Source organism: Diorhabda sublineata, chromosome 2 (genome assembly GCF_026230105.1).
Source record: "Diorhabda sublineata isolate icDioSubl1.1 chromosome 2, icDioSubl1.1, whole genome shotgun sequence".
Taxonomy (NCBI): Eukaryota; Metazoa; Arthropoda; class Insecta; order Coleoptera; family Chrysomelidae; genus Diorhabda; species Diorhabda sublineata.
Window position 1 is genome coordinate 9,271,797 of NC_079475.1, and position 17,527 is coordinate 9,289,323.

At 30.6% G+C, this 17,527-nt stretch overlaps 3 protein-coding genes and 2 non-coding genes across 5 annotated transcripts; 1 reads left to right on the forward strand and 4 right to left on the reverse strand.

The window, feature by feature from the left end:
• Positions 1 to 222: 222 nt before the first annotated feature.
• On the reverse strand, positions 223 to 4,648 carry LOC130452837 (BRISC and BRCA1-A complex member 1-like). Its single transcript, XM_056792313.1, has one exon. It carries the CDS (start codon positions 4,565 to 4,567, stop codon positions 3,677 to 3,679), a length of 891 nt encoding a protein of 296 aa, XP_056648291.1. The 5' UTR covers positions 4,568 to 4,648; the 3' UTR covers positions 223 to 3,676.
• Positions 4,649 to 6,453: 1,805 nt separating this feature from the next.
• On the reverse strand, positions 6,454 to 14,381 carry LOC130452733 (uncharacterized). The gene is made up of 5 exons (XM_056792151.1): positions 13,943 to 14,381; positions 13,697 to 13,885; positions 13,467 to 13,637; positions 9,688 to 9,903; positions 6,454 to 7,805 (listed from the first exon to the last, which is right to left on the reverse strand). Exons 1-5 carry the CDS (start codon positions 13,997 to 13,999, stop codon positions 7,521 to 7,523), a joined length of 918 nt encoding a protein of 305 aa, XP_056648129.1. The 5' UTR covers positions 14,000 to 14,381; the 3' UTR covers positions 6,454 to 7,520.
• On the reverse strand, positions 11,275 to 11,354 carry Trnal-uag (transfer RNA leucine (anticodon UAG)). Its single transcript has one exon. It is a non-coding gene; the product is annotated as a tRNA-Leu (tRNA).
• Trnal-uag (transfer RNA leucine (anticodon UAG)) lies at positions 13,350 to 13,429 on the reverse strand. The gene has a single exon. It is a non-coding gene; the product is annotated as a tRNA-Leu (tRNA).
• A 395-nt stretch (positions 14,382 to 14,776) lies between the features above and the next one.
• On the forward strand, positions 14,777 to 16,992 carry LOC130452734 (ADP-ribosylation factor-related protein 1). Its single transcript, XM_056792152.1, has 5 exons — positions 14,777 to 14,994; positions 15,047 to 15,217; positions 15,282 to 15,363; positions 16,328 to 16,499; positions 16,866 to 16,992. The coding sequence occupies exons 1-5, from the start codon at positions 14,902 to 14,904 to the stop codon at positions 16,954 to 16,956; spliced, it is 609 nt and encodes a 202-aa protein (XP_056648130.1). The 5' UTR covers positions 14,777 to 14,901; the 3' UTR covers positions 16,957 to 16,992.
• Positions 16,993 to 17,527: the final 535 nt, after the last annotated feature.

Sequence of the window (17,527 nt, forward strand, 5' to 3'; positions counted from 1 at the left end):
TCTCTCAACTGATGGTTGCAATCTGCGTTTCTTGAGTTTTAAAATTTCCACTAATGATTTCAACACTCACTTCAACCCACCTTATGATAAGGATCGTCGTGAACGTTAGTTATGACGTCGCAACCACTACGATCGTAGTCGCTATGTGGAACGTCCATTATAGTATTACAGGCGTCGTGTCTGCTTACTGGAATGTACCCAAAGTAGTAACAGCTCTAATTATCTAACCTCATTTCGAGAATTGAAATTGTAGGTGTTTTAATGTATTTAGAATTAAAGTTTTCACAAGAAAAAACTTGAAATAATGAGTCCATATAAGTACAAAGTTAATGTTTTAAATCGTAAAACGAGAGAAGAAGAACGCAGACAAGAACTAGAAACTTTTTATAATAAAGTCATTCAGAGAGCTCATTATAATGACGATGAAATACCTGTTTCTGACATTCCAGATTGTACTATTTTAGACGAAATCGTTGCTACAATTAGTTGCATCGATGATAATAAAGAAAATATAGTGAAATTTGTTGAGAATCGACTTAATAGTGAATTGAAGAAATATTTGATAAACCGGAGTGCCGCGAAGATCTTGGAAACTGAAGATTACGAATACTGGCATAACAAAGTAAAAGTGACAATAAAAGAACTAAGAAGTCATTTGTCTATGTCTCAAATTAAATTCTATCTGTGTTATTGTTTTCACCACTATAATAAGAAGTTAATCGTGAATTTTATAGATATCTGGCTGAAAAATAAATTACAAAAATTACTTATCGACAGAGAGTCAGTGAGAAATAATCCAAAGGAGCTATCAAAAATTCAACACAACATATTCTGTGAATGGACAAGACTTTGCACTCAAATATCGCTGGAATATGTAGTTTGCTATGCATTAGAAGTAATCAAAAGATAAGTTATATTCAACAATTAAATTTATTAATTTTACCTTACTTATACTACATTTTAATATTTGAGCTTTTCAATGTTGTTTTTGATCTCAGTTTTTAGTCTACTTTTGCTTATTTTCAATTGCATGTCCTAGTTCTGTACACATTTTTTATACAATACAGTAAAAGCTCTTTATTCGCGGGGTATATGTTCAAAAAATATGCCGCGAATACAGAAACCATGAATACGGAATGGTAATTTGTATAGGATTATGGGGGATACGTTCCTAGGTGACAAAATAAATCAATTTTATTTAAGTTTTTGAACATTTTGATTAATTTTTAGGCTTAGGTAATGGTTTGAATAATTTTGTAATTTTATCTTGCTTGGCAGTTTTTAAAAGCTCCTTCAATTCAGACTGATATGGAGCAGTCACATTAGCAATTTGCCACTTAAAAATAAGGACGGATCAATGTTCATTAAGAAATCGCAAAGCTCATTTGCCTTTCTTAAACCTTCACTAAAATTTTTCAAATTAAATGTCACGTTTCCAGTGCTTGTTGATAGGCTGTGAATTAACATTTCCTCCAAGTCGGTTTCAGTCAAATTTTCATCTTGCGATTCAAGCAATTCCTGATGTCGCTTGATTCTATCTTTTCGAACCCATCTCGTCCTCGATCACAATTTTTATAAGGAATATGAAAGATGAAAAAATAAAACATACAATGCGACTTATAGCATAGAACGGAACAGCAACATTTAAAATATGTATATGTACTTCATCATTGAATAATCTTTCATTCTGTTTATTTACATTCTAAAAAACACTGCAGCGAAGGCGGCTTATGTCAAAGTCGTCGGCAATATCATTTAACAACATACTTCTGGCAAAGTTTTTGTAAGATTTATTTTACTTTTTTATTAGTCCATTTGAGGGCATTTACAAAGGATATTGGGTTGGGTACTTATTGGAATCCTTTTAATATTATGTATGTACTTATTAGATCCGCGACTAAAGAAATTTCTAGCTGCAAATATAAGAATTGGGTTACATTTTTTTACTCCGTGAATAGTGAAAAAAACGTGAATGAAATAAGCGTGAATAAGGAAATTTTACTGTATTCAAGAAATAAATTATTAGTATCCAGATTATACATTTCATATTTTTTTTGTTTTCTGTCCAATGCAATTAACAAAAATTAAGACGTGAGATCAATTCCAACTGCTTTGTTTTTTTTTTAAATTTGACTAATTTATATATTTTACTAAAAAATTTTTGAGAAATTGTCATCAATGCTACTTTTACGATAAAGTGGCATAGATTATTGCCTGAAATTGGAATCAGATTAAACTGAATCAATACAAATTTGCTGCTAAAGGTGCTGTTACACTATGCTTGCAACCCATTTGTGATCAAAGATCTTTGATAGTTCTTTCAATCTTTTTACCTTCTTAGCAGTCTGGACCTTATTCACTGCATTAACATTATCTTCATTTGTTTACTTATCCTTCCACTACCACTAACGTCAACCATTTTAGAAGAAAATTAACTTTACACTAATTATTATAGTTGTAAAAAAATTACTGTCATTGATCATACATATATATTACACAATTTATTTACATTCTTTTGTTGTAAGGGAAAGTACAAATATTTCAATGTTTTTATTGTGTATATTATAATTTTAAAAATATTAAATTCTTACATAGGAAATACATTTAAATAAAGTACCTATAAAAAATGTATCTTAATTTATTTTTAACATTACCCTATTCCAAATATTTTTCCCCACAGTTGATTTCCGCCCCATAATACATCCCTCCTATTTCAATAGTGCCATATCTCAAAAAAATTAAAGTTAATATTTTCTGTTCAATGTATACTTTAAGATAATGTTTAAAATTACATTTTATATCATTAATCAGTAGAAATATCTTTAAACTATATGGAGGATGTAATAATAGGATGAAATCTATTGGAAAAGCAAGATAATATAGAGGTTTTAAGTGTAAAAAACGGTTTATCTCGACCTTAAATTGGCGGTAAATTACTTTCCCTTTTATTTTTATCATATTTTCCCCTTTTCCAATGGGTTTCACCCTACTATTTTTTTTTGTTTAAAAATTATCGACCCTGATGTAATAGTTTTGGCTTTCCTGTAAAATTAGCATTTATGTGCCTCTAGCTCTATTGAAATAGGAGTACAATATGCATATAGATTGAATTTAACGTTAATCAAAATCACAAAATTTTAGTTTATAGCAGAAATTGAATTACAAAAACTTTGGAAATAGCAGACCTAAAGCAGTCAATTTTAACAAACCTAAGCTTGTCAACAGAAATTAATTATTAATTTAGTTATTTATTTTAATTTACAAAATCAGCAATTAAGAGTTATTAAAGTTTATTCCAACCTGCTAATCTGGACCATTCTTGGAACATGTTTAAGTGATATTTTCTGTGCAATTTCACAGTTCTTGTAACATTACTTACATTCAACCAAGTATCTAAAAGACTGTCCCAGAAACAGTTCACAATAAGTCAGTTGGAACACAAAACAGAACTGTTTGTATAACGGTAACTGCCTAGTTGAAACATGTAATATCTATAGTCACCATATCAAAACGGTCTTTTAATGGGTTGGAACAAACCTATAGAATGTTTTAGATTTCACTGAGGTTTCTCCTATAGTATATACATATAGATAATAAATATAAGACATTGTAAGGAAATTATAGTCAATAGACAATTAAAACAAGAACTGTTTTGAATAACACTTATTTGATGCATTCAAATTTTTTGTAATTTTTGCAAAGGCCTTTGTAATCCGTGACCCAAAAGTTTTGCAATAGAATTATGTAATCTTCGAGTATTCCTCCCAACTGGAAAAAAATATGAAATTCCTTTTTTATCAATATTTTGTAAACGTTCAAATATTTTACTGCAATGATTACTCTTATCAATAGGTTCGTGAGTCATTAACACATCAAAAATAAAAAATGAATGATCTAATAACGCCTGAATGTCTTCACTAAATTTTAATTCTGGTACTGTATAGGAGCGCCCATAAAATAACACAGTTCGAATTATATATGGAGGAGCAACAGTTTCTTCTGGTACTTTTATATTTGGTATTATTTCTTCAAAAACTAGACTTATATCAAAGGTATCTTCGACTTCACACTGTGTTATTGTTCCTATAGCATTATCTATTCTTCGTACGTCAGAGGTGAAGTTCATATACCAAGAAGCATTATTCTCGTTTAAAAGTACTATAGCAAATTCGTGATTTTTATTAATCATACTTTTTAACTTGACAAAAAGATGTAAGGATTTTCTTAACATAGTCATGGGTGTGTATTTGATATTTTTTGCTATAAAGTTACTACAATGTTCATCTTGAGCTCGATCTATTACAAGGATTATCTTCTCAGGAACATTTATGTTCACAATTGGATCTTTACCTCGTTCTTCGAAGACATAATATTTTTTTAAATACTCGTAACTTTTGGATTCATTAAGTGGTTTTATCTGAACATGTGGCTTCGTTTGCTGAGAAGCGGACTGAAGAGTATCTTTCTTTTGGCAATCTTTATTAGTTTCACTAGTACTTGAGACTTCATGAGAACTACTTTCACCTTTTTCTATTTTTATAGGAATAATTCGTTCAAATTCCGACATATTAAATCTTATATCTAATTATATTTAAGAGAACTGTCAAAAATTGACAATATAGATATTAATGGTTATGTTCTTCCTCCCAACTATAAGCTAGAGACCTCCGATACATTAAACGTCAACTCCATCAGGAAGCCAGCTTCACACAATAGATTAGAATCGTTTTTATATAAGAAATAATTACTCTCTTAACAATTTTTCTTTAATCTCTTATCTTCGCTAACGATAAGCGTTAACGAAATTTTAAAATAATCGTCACTCCACAGAGGTAATCTAGGGATGGGAAATGTGCAAACGTACATATAAAAAAACGAACTAAATAAAGCTTGGAAACGAGCCTGCTATCTACGAAAGAGAAGAAGAAGAAAACACTTCTACAAATACGTAAAACTGTTGATGTCAGTTAATTTTTGGAGCATTTATATTTATTAGTACAATCTTCGTACTTTGAAACATAAATATCATGGTTTTCTATTTAGATCTTATCGTCGGCTAAAGTTGCAAACCACCAAACTCCGTTTTTCTTGATACATTATTTTGATACTATTGGATACATAATTTCTGAACGCATTTAACAGAAAAACAAAAACAATTTAAAAGTATAAATAGAAAACCTCGCAGGTACTTAATTTACTTGTACTGTTTTTTTATAATTATTTTCTCTAAATTTGATATCTGGCCACTATTTTTATCATCTATCTATCTATCTAAAAAACAGGTTAAGCTTTCCATAAATTTTTTTCATTGTCTAGTTTTTTGTGTTTACTGTAAAATTTGGTGTTATGGTGGTACGAGGTTACATATTACGCCGAATATTTCTGAAGAAGCATATCTGCTTTTGGTTTTGTGCTAAAACAATAAAGGGTTCAAGTATAAAATTTCATTGTTTTCAAAAAGGCACGAACTCCAGACTATAAAATGAGTAGGCATATCGCTGTACACGTAGAGTCTTCTATAATGCAGACCACTGAACCTCGGACTGTGTCTGATGAATTGCTTTATCAATATTCTTCATTTTGAAATAATTATGACAAGAAAATTGAAGTTTCAGAGCATATTATAGGCATAAACATTATAATTTGTCAAAATCGCATTTAATTTGAAGAAACATTGTAAAATGTAATCAAAAAGATGGGATTCAACAAAAAATTTCAATTCCTATTCAATAAAGTATTATTGCAACGGAATGTTAACTTAATTTGAGAAACCCCCTTGGCAGGGCTACTAAGCTTGTAATATTGGGCATTCACTTTAAATGTAAGCTATTAATACAATTAGATGATGAAGATTTTACATATTTAAGTCGAACCCTTGCTTTACCATTTTAAGAAGTAAAACCTCAAAGTAAGAATCAAATTGTTCAGATTTGAACTTTATGTACCAAAAGGAGATTTTTATTTTGAGGGATTTTTTTATTTTTTGGGTGCCAAAGGATCACAGGATATTTGATTAAATAAAATATCCTTGCAAGCATATGTAATTAAGGGATAAGGTACTAGAACTTCATAGTAAGAATCAAGTTGTTCAGGTTTAAACTTTATGTACCAATAGGATTTTTATTTTGAAGGATTTTTGATTTTTTTTTGGTTTCAAAGGATCACAAGATGTTTCATTAAATAAAATATCCTTGCAAGGATATGCAGTTAAGGAATAGAGTACTAGAACCTCATAGTAAGAATCAAGTTGTTCAGGTTTAAACTTAATGTATGAAAAGGATTTTTATTTTGAAGAATTTTTGTTATTTTTTGGGTTTCAAAGAATCCGAGGATGTTTGGCCTCCTGCAAATCAGATCAAAATAACTTACACTTTGATGTTTCCTAAGACTCCCATAATTTGCATTGATGCAAATGGTAAATAGATATGTATTTGGTGACGAATTAAAATTAACTTATAATTAAATTTTCATTTATTGATAAATAAAAACAAAAGTAACCAGCCTGTTAAAAATTACAAAAAAAAATATTGTCATGGAAACAAAATGAGGATTGTATTAATCTGAAAATAAGCAGCAGATTTTCAAATGATTTATGATATTCTGTGAAGACGTAAAGACGACGGATCACTTAAATCCAGAAATTGTGTACATAAACCATTATTTTATTTTGTTACGTTTATGTCTCCATAGTTTTTTAAACTTAACATTGTTAACGTTTATTTTTGCGTGTGTTTCTTTTCATCTAAACCCCCGAACTGTTTTATTCCAAAAATACCCTAGATAACATGACAATCAGAACCCTCCACATATGTTCGCCGTTTTCCCGCTTTTTTTTGATTTTTACCAACGTACTGCTGGTCGTTGTCCATCTGGTTTCTCGGCTTTGGATCCCTTGTGTAGTTTCCCCAGCTAAATATTGTGATGGGTTCGCAGCTTTCGAAATCTTCTGGTGATTTTTCACCTCTCTTTTTGGTCGAAGTGAGAAGCGGCGATAGGGTAGGGAGATTGCCCAGGGCTCCAGGCTTAATGGGACGCGGCTGGCGAGATATTCGAACGACGCTTACTTACCCGAAAATTCTCAAAACTCTGCGAACAATTCGTTATCTTGGCAACAATAGAATGGAACGTTTTTCCTTTTACTGACGAAGATCATCGAAGAGGTTCCAAGACATCTCAACATTTCCAAAAGTTGGCCTCAAACTTTGCGTAGAATAGAAATTTAAAAAACTTCCGGAAATAATAGATTGAGAACCGAGTAGAAACGAGACATGTTGACCAATCGAATAAAATATGATTAAATGAAACTAGATTAACCCACTAAGAAGGTTTAGCGTGAAGAAGTTTGAATGCTCTCTTATTTATGGTTACTTTTAGGTTAACTTTAATATATGAAGAATCCACTCCCTTCAACGACTCCATCTACGACAATTTGAAATATCCCTAAGACAACTGCTTAAAGTGCTTTATGAAAATCTGCTACTCTTTATCAATTATTTGGGTGAATATTTTTTTCCGTGCACTCAATTATGTTTAGGTGGCGCTGATGGGGCAGAATGAGGAGTAGCTGAACGTTCGCGCGGCGGTCGCACTGGTTGTGACATCTCCGATGGAGGGGGTGTGCTTAACAATGGAGTAACGCACGCTGGAGGAGGTACTGCACCTATTTGAGGCTGAGGTAATGACGTTTGTGATTGTTGGCTCTGTCCCGATAACTGACGTTGTATTTGGGCTCTTCTCTCTGCTCTCTTTGATCGTTCTTGGCTTAAAGTTCTATAGAATGATATAATCACGTACAGACCCAAACACTACAAACAAAAATATCAAATTATTGATAACGTAATGAAACAAGAAACAAGTTTTATTAGCGATTATAATTGTTACTATCTCGTACATGGATAAAGTCCGTGAAGCCGATCCTGTTCCAATATGTTGTCGAAGATAAAGTTTGGTGGACGCGCCGGGTATTTCCTGGAAGGTCTGTTTATTCACTTTATATTTTTTTGGAAGTTTTTATAGAGACAATTCCTAAAAAGACTTTTTTTACGACAAATTAGAGATTTCCAGGAAATAGAAGATTCTGGATAGTGATGATAGTGTATATAAACGAATCTCTAGAAGAAGGAGAGTCAGCAAAAAAATTGGATGTCATAAGTCTGTCGAAAATCAAGAAAATACTTATTGTTTCGTAAAGTGAATCGCCATGAATTCGTGGCAGAGGGTCAAATAGTTATTAAGGCCGATTTGAAGCGTCTACGTAGAACAATTCGTGGGATCAATGTTATTTTATTTAATTTAATCCTTTTTAGAATTAAAACTTAGATTACAACACTCACGATTTATTACAAAACAATTTGCTGAGGCGTTTTAAACAAACTAACATTGTCGTGAAAAGTTTTTTGGTTGAATTTTTCTTACAGTGAATGCTGTTTGGTAAAGAGGAAAATGCTAGCTACGAAAATATACAGGGTTAACCGATTTTTATGAATCCAATTAGAAAAAACGTATACCAATTAAAAATTTAACGAATTTCTGTAATTTTCATATTTGATTCTATTTTATCAATTACAACTATAAACTAGAAAACGATATGGATAGTCAATTCAATTCATTATTTGAATTTTTTAATATGACCCTCTCATCACTATCACCCTGTATACAAAAGATATTGCATATAGACATGTTTAATTTTTTTGTCGATCTGTATATATCAGACTAAACTGTTCTTTCACAAATTCGTTTAATCCGTAAATAGCGTGACTAATTACAAAACGGAAAACATAATTAACAATAGAAATTTATTAGTAAGCAAGGATGTTTTTATCAACAATATGATGTTATCAAATTCAATTATTTGCTTTACATTCGGTAGAATTTTATTTTGACGTTATACACTCGAAAATATTTTCGATTTTTCACGATTTATAATGTGTTTTCAAATAACTAGATTCTTTAGATAAATTTCGGCATTAGTCGGGGTCTTTCATTGTGAATTACGGCAATTTCTACAAGGTTTGTCTGAAAAGTTTTTCAATCCATTCTAAAAATCTTAACATTGTCTCATTTAGAGTTATAGCGATATTGATTCTTCAGGTTAGGGTCGGAAACTTTTTTTAGACAACCCTTGTAATAAAAACAAGCTGAGAAGTGAGGTTCAAAGATAATGAGAAAAATTACTGGAGGGTTTAAGCCGGAATGTAGATGGTATCCACACTATTTAATATATACAGTATGCGACAGAAGTTACAATACTGAAATTACTGAGGTATATTACTTATTATTTATAATTTTCAAAATACAAGGGTTGCTACCTAAGTTTTGAGATATGGCAACCCTGATGTAAAGGTATTCGATAGCTGCTTGATTGTCTCACTTAGTTTTTCTTCTACTTTCGTACTTAGCATGTTGTTAGCCTTTTTGAGCGATAGGAATCAAAGATATTGAATTTACCGGATACTTTGTATGTGATTCTCATCTGCTCTCCCGATATTTCATACCAAAGTACAGAAAAAATCTGATATTCAATTATTTAAATGTAAACAAAACACAATAACCTTGAAATGTCTTTGATAAGATTAATATTCAGTGAATTTAGTTACAGAAGAAATTGAAGATGATAAAGACAATAACAGCAATATATACTGAAGTAACATGAAAAATAAATATACTTATATATAAGTATATACTTACATGTAAGAGAATACAGACAAATGCCAATATAGCACATTCCAAAAGAAGTAATTGAACGTAGGACGGAAAAACGTCTTGGCAACCGTCTTGATATGGCTGAATGGTTCCTCCATTATTGGGTATTTTATTGTCTTTGCAAGACATATATGACAATTTGATAGCATCTTCTTCGTATCTAACGTAATTAATCGGTCCTTCCAAACCACAACACTCCAGCTAAAAAACGAAAAAGTTGCCAAATTTCAAAAATAGCAGCGATTATAAATGGAAAAACTATACAAACTCGGTTACAGGTGAACAAGATGAATTGTCAACAATGGTCAAAACAACACCAAGCGTTTGCTGTGAAAGCATTAGCTCAGAGTTGTTTTTGTATTCATTTTGAAGTTAATCCCAATCAGGCAATTTACATTAGAATATGAATTCAAGTTGTGGGTGACAATATTTGAAAATATCGATGAAACAACGACCAAAAGAGATAGCAGTGGTAGAAATCCGTTCGGACTCCTGAGAATGTTAAACGCGTGAGAGTTGCTGTAGGAAAAAGCACGCGCAACTCAGCGTTCTTGGAATTTCCGATAGATCTGTCCAAATATATTGAAGTTATACGGCAATCCAGCGAAACGTTTTTGGTCATGGTTGAAGAAAATGAGGAGCTTGTTCATATCCTCTAGATGAGTAACGAGGTACATTTTCATCTCTCGGGACTTGAAGCAAACTAAACTTCAGGTACTGAAGTGATCATACTCTTCAACTTCATTAACAACCTCTCCGCTCGGTGTCATGTCCTCATCGGGAATCATAAGTCCATTTTTTTCGAAAATGAAAGGAGGCAATCTATAATGAATAACTATTAAATTCATTTTTTATAGATTCTTCGTCAACATGCAGTAAATGATGACTCAACTTCGCACCATGTGATTTTTTTTGTGGAAATTCCTGGAAAACGAAGTTTACGAAGAACGATCTACAGCTGAAGAACTCAAGGAGAGGATCCGATTGGAAATCTTGAGAGAATGTTTCATGACGTGATGGACAATTTCAGAAATTGCCTGGAAGAATGCATTAATCGGGAAGGACGCCATCTGAAGAGTGTTTTTTGAAACGTTGATTAATCACACTTAGTTTCATCTATACTTTTAATACATAATACAAATATAACTATAAAATTTTGAATAATGCATCCGTTTATTTTTCAAAAATGCAGGAACGACTGCAGTATTAATTATACTAGGTAGTCAGTACAGCACAGTACATTGTGCCCCTTCCATACAACTATTTCATTTTTTGTCAAACAAAAATACTAAAATGTGGTGATGTATCATCCTAGTAAAATTCATCCTTAATTCGTCGTAGATTAGTATCCCTACAATGGATATATGTATAAGGATTTTCTACAAAACTTTTCACAACATCCCTGTAATTACCACGAGATTTCTGTATCAATTCACATCATCACAATTTCTTTTGTTAATATGTAATTTCGAAGTAGTGGTGCACCCTGTATACTTTTTTTTGTAAAGTAACAAACATTGAGATATTAGCAAGTTAAGTTATTTTATGAACACACTGTATATCAAAAAAAGTTGACAGCGGTGGGATTCGAACCCACGCCCTTTCGGACTGGTGCCTAAAACCAGCGCCTTAGACCGCTCGGCCACGCTGCCTTTGTTTTTAATTATTGATTAACACAGACGCAATTTGCTTTAATCATTTATATACATTTTCCATATTTGATTACTCATTAATTAATTAATAATTAATTTAATTTAAATCAATTTTTACTGTATAATTCTCATTGAAAAAGGATTTTTAACGGCTATAATTTGTATATTTTTGAAAACTCAGGTACGAAACAAAAATGCTCATAATATAATAACGAAAAATGATTATATTAGAAAAGAAGACGAAAAATAACTTTCAAGATCTAGTCGTTTAACAATATCAAGAATTTAAACAAAATTGGTGTGAATTATTAGGTAATTCATAGATACATACTTATTCATATTTAAAAAAAAAACTTATCAATTCGGACAAAGAAAATTTAGCTTAATTATTTTATTAATTGATTTACAACGTTTGTGTTTTATTCTGTATCTGTCGTTGTTTTATCGACATATTTGCCTTGTATGTCGGATGTTGGACTTAACCTTGGATTGCTTCGATAATTTTGTAAAATATATAAAGAAAACATCTCTGACTTCATAAATTTTATTGGCGATTTGATGGTCCCTTTGAATCAAGGTGTTTCTATTTTTCGTCCTTGGACGAAAGTAAATGTTTGTCATTCGGCGGTATTGGAAATAAGGTCTAAGAATTTCATTGTATACAGGGCGTAGACGTTAATAACTTATACGGAGCATAATGAAAATATCATGGTGATGGTTGATATCAACAAGACAACGACATTTTATCGTCTACATGGTATAGTCGTGATGACATGTAAAAAACTGATAATAACGCTGCGGTTTGATACCAAAAAGACATATGAAAAAGGGCATATGTGAGGTGTAGTTACATGGACGAAACCATAAGGTATTTTAGAGGTAGCTAGACGTCTTATGCAACCATCCAAAAGATAGGGTAACCAATCCCATTTACCAGTAACGTCGTTAGAATATATTGTAACGTTCGTTAATTATACGGGGTCATAATTATAACACAGACTTCATGAAAGGCTTGGCAATAACTAGTCACATGACGGATGGGGTCTAAGGAATTATACGATGGTCAAACAAAAAATAATGGTACAAAATTACTGAAATTTTAGTGAGAATGTCTCAAAGCATACGTAAATATATTTTCTCTGGACCACTTATGAAAATGATATAGTACACACTCATTTTTACTAAAAAATAACAAAACATACATGTAATGAAATGCTTCATTTTCTTATGTTACATATGGTCTCGAACTGGATGGATGGCAAAAGGCCAAATTTAAGAAGACCGAAGAAGTAGACAATATGATTTTTTGAGGTTATATTAGTGTTTACAATAAAAATTGAAAGTTTGTTGTGATTTGTGTACAAATACATTCTAGGGTCTGCAAGATAATTTAAACGTTAAAATTAAGTGTTATTACTAATGTAGGATTTTTTAACTTTTCAGCGCACGTGTTTGTATACTTTTCAACACATTTGTGATTTTGTTTAATTGAATTTCTTTTTTAAAACATACATTAGAATTTTTTACGTGTTTCGTAGGAAAAATAGTGTACACAACTCGTTGAAAAGTGTAACACAGTAACTAGAAAATGTATCACCTTCCAAACTCGTTATGTAATATAATATTCCCAACTTTTCATAAGTTCCGACAATTTCAGGTTGATGTGAACTTTTCAGACTACCCTCGTAAGTATGATGTGGCTTTGCATGTTTTTCAAAGTAGCACGTTTACAAATTAACTGGACGACTATGTCATATATTTTTTGTTAAATATTTTTGAGAAATTCTAAATACTTATTCACGCCAATGATTATCAATATAACAGGAGTAGTGAAATTACGTAATCGTTTATTTATATATGTATTGTCGTTTAATTTAAAATTGCAGCAAAAATAACACAAACATATTAATAGGTCCTAAATCACACTGTATCAAAACTACAAATGAATATATAATGTGTAATGTCATTGCAGTATTTAGCATGTAGAAAAAAAATTGACAGCGGTGGGATTCGAACCCACGCCCTTTCGGACTGGTGCCTAAAACCAGCGCCTTAGACCGCTCGGCCACGCTGCCTTTGAACTACAATTATTTTTTTACCTATAAAACTTACCTCTGATTGTACTTTGGCAAAATTACTATTATAATATTTTTCTTGGATCATATCGTTAAATGCTTCAGTCAATAAATCTACAGAGTGAGTCCCAACTGCATCTCGTAGAACCATCGTCCATACACCAATAGTAAACTCGATAATAATAAGTATAATTGTGAAAATAATGAACTAAAAGCAAATATATAAAAATAAAAAATTTCAAGGCCGATTTTATATTCGAATTTTACCAAAATTATATGAAATGTGTGTTCTAAAGTTGGTCCTTTTATTCCTAACCAAGTTAAAAATAAATGTCCAATTCCTAGTAATAAGGATACTATCAAAGGACCAACTATACTTCCTGGCATATAATCGAAATGATGAAAAAATCTATAAAGTAACACGGACGACACCACTATTAAAATAATTCCGGAGATCTAAAAAAAATATATTCCAAATACAAAACATACTATAAAACTTTATTTATCACTTACGAAAAGAAGTCCGGAATAAATTACACAAAATATTTTTTTACATTTTAACGACACCATCGTGTATAACTAGTTAAGGGGAATGTTTTTAAATTACTTATATTATCAACATATTAACAATTGATCAAACTTCCGATTAGGCAAGTATATTTGTACAACTATAGAAAAACATACGATAATAGTGATATTATTAGAAACATTGTAAGTATAATCACAACAAACTTTTCATTCACAACAAACCGCACACCTGTTGGAAACTACAATTTAAGAGTTTGTTCAAATTAATAAACTACCGTACTCAAAGTCCATTACTCTTATTTGAATGAGTGTTGATTATTTTTGGTATTTGTAATATCTCAAAATAACTTTCAACCTATAAATACTTCAATTTCATTGGTTCAACGATTCGTGTCTTGTTTCGTTCAATGTCAATACACGGTATAGAAATGTTGAGACCGAGTGAATCGACCAACGGCTAATCGAAGAGCACATGTACAATCAAAACAAGCGTTCCTTCTGAAGCTTATGCAACTAATATTACATCTCAAATTTAATTGTATAATTTGGTTCAAATAACTTCATTTTCATTTTGAGAATAATTTATTAACAGTTAAAAATACGCTTTTTTTAATTACTTCACAGCTATTTAAAAAAGATTTTCTGTAAATAAAGAAATTTTCCTTTTCTTATCTTAATATGCTATCCCATTTATCTAGTCCTCAATATAAATAGGTTGTAAATATTTATTTAATACTAATTATTGGGTCTCAAATAACCTTTCAGAAAAAGGCCACATAAAACTTTTGTCTTCTTTTTGTATTTATGTATATTTAATATGACAGGAGAATCATGTTTATTCATAAATAGGTTATAATTTGACACATTTACATCAAAATAAATAAAAGGATAATTTAATTTTTTAACAAGTAATGTAACCTGTTATAAAATTCGTGCTGTAAGCAATGTATACATTAATTTATGGATTTTATAAGCATATGGTACAAAAAGATGAATATTGTGTGTTAATTTTAGGTCTTGATAATGCTGGAAAAACGGTAAATATATTTTAGAATTTTATGTGTTGAGTGAAATAACGTATTATTTTAGACATATTTAGAAGCTGCAAAAACAAAATTAACCAAAAACTATAAAGCGATTCATCATAGTAAAATAACAACTACTGTTGGATTGAATATTGGTAAAGTAGATGTAGGGGGAATTCGATTAAATTTTTGGGACTTAGGTGGCCAAAACGAATTACAGTCCCTTTGGGATAAGGTAATTGTTTCTCAGATTGATACAAAATATATAAATTAAACCCTCCAATCTATGTATTTTTTAGTATTATGAAGAATCTCATGCCATCATATATATAGTTGATTCTTCAGATAGAGAAAGAATAAATGAATCCAAAGAAATATTTGGTGAGTGCGATTTTACTTCGAAATTGTTGTAGTTTTGTATTTTTTCAATCTTAGTATAATTATTTAAGTGATACCATTGGGGTGGTTAAATCTAATAACTAAAATTAAATGTAAAAAATTACTTTATCCCCTCAGAATTTGACGAAATTTGGTATGAAGATTGTTCTCATAGAGATTAAGAAAAATTTCCTGAATAATTACAAAATTATGGCTATGTAGTTTCCCAAAATCCACAAAAAAAAAAATAACAAATATTGGGAAATCACTATTGTTTTCCTACTATTTGAGGTAGAGAGATAGGAGTGGTGTAATTCCACTCAGTAGGAAAAATTTTGTTTTCGCAGAGGATTCTAATCTCTGATTTCCATGTTGGAAATTAACCACTTCGACAACCTTACCAATTACACAGTTATGGCTCGATATAAGTTACTATACAAGTTAATAATAATTTTTAGTTTGATGTGCTTTAAAAGCGTTTATTTTTCAGTTTTTCAAAGTAAATAATTGTGTTTAACCTATCTGTCAGTGTCTGGATTTAGAATCATTATGAGATATATATTTGGGAATTATCATAAAGATATTTTGTACCTTATATTGATTACTAGTAAATGCTTAAATGATGAACCATTGCTGTTTTCTCTTCTTCTTAAGTAAGTGTAGAAAAGCACTCTCTCCCACTTTAGCCCCTTTAAAGTCTTAAAAAATAAATTTCTCCTTTAATCAATACTTTTTTCAAAATTTTGGATGGTTTTTTTATCAGATACCATATCTAAGGATCTAACTTCGGTTATTATTCTTATGTAGGTATGCCATCTAGAGAACCATTTTGTAGCTGGATGAGAGCAAAATTTCTGCTTCAGTTCAATTTGAATTTTTTCTTATAGTTTGAAATAACCATGATTTGTTAACTTTTATGAAGGTGATTAAAATATAAATGTTTATGTTGGTAAATTAATATTTCTAGATAAAATGATAGCGAGTGAATCTTTAGGAGGTATTCCTCTATTAGTATTGGCAAATAAACAAGACATACCTGAATGTATGGGCGTAAGAGAAGTTAAACCAATTTTCAATAAAAATGCACATCTTATTGGTAAAAGAGATTGCATGGTCATGCCAGTTTCAGCATTGACAGGGTATGTAATCTAGTATTAAACATTTTACTAAGAATTACTAAATTTATTACTCAATTTCCTAAATAGAAAAATATTCCATGAATAAAGTCAATTTTTTTATCTAACCTATTATATAATCTAACACTCTTTTCACGCCAAAATTTAAAAAAAATGTCAAGAACAAATTCTATCATCTTATTCATCACAGATGAAAAACATCTAAACACAACGTGTCATCAGTCAATAGTCAATGTTGTCAATAAGTTGACAATTGACGTGTAACGTAGAACGCAAAAATCATGAAATTATCACGGTTCAGCTAACAATGGTCATTATTCCGTAATTTGACAATTGCCGTGTGGGTTTTATTAAATTGTGATTTTACAGTGATGGTGTGGATGAAGGAATACGATGGTTAGTAGATTGCATTAAAAGGAATTCTTATTTGAGACCTCCAAGAAATCAAGAAGAAATGTAATATATACATTAGAATTGTAATAAATTTTTTAATACATGTATTTTTAAGTTGACCCAAAAAAATTGCCCTTCCTCAATAAGCTAATATGCTCAGAGTTTCTCCCCTCTACCCTTATATCGAAATGTTACTGATGTTAAGGCTTAAGTAGTGTTGATTCAAGCATCAATACAAACAGCGCAGCCACCGCCATCTATCAAAAAAATTTTTAAACCCTTTTAACTATAGAAAAATTGAAAACAATATGAATTAATAATTGGTTTGTTTATTTATTATGCCTATATTTGAATAGTTTATTTGTGGAAAATTGTTCATACAAATAATTAAATATTTAATAGGGATTCTTTCAAAGATATAGAAAATTTGTTTGATGAGGAATTGATTGAGGAAATACAGCAAATGCTTTCAGAAGCCCACCACTTATTTTCTAAGACATAACTCAAAAATTTTTGATCGTTTTGTTTTTTCTTTTCTAACCAACTTTCCTCAACTAGCGACTACCAAAACACAATAGCACAAACACAGATTATAGGAAACTGTCAATAGAAGAACGTTTTTTAGTTTATTTCTGTCT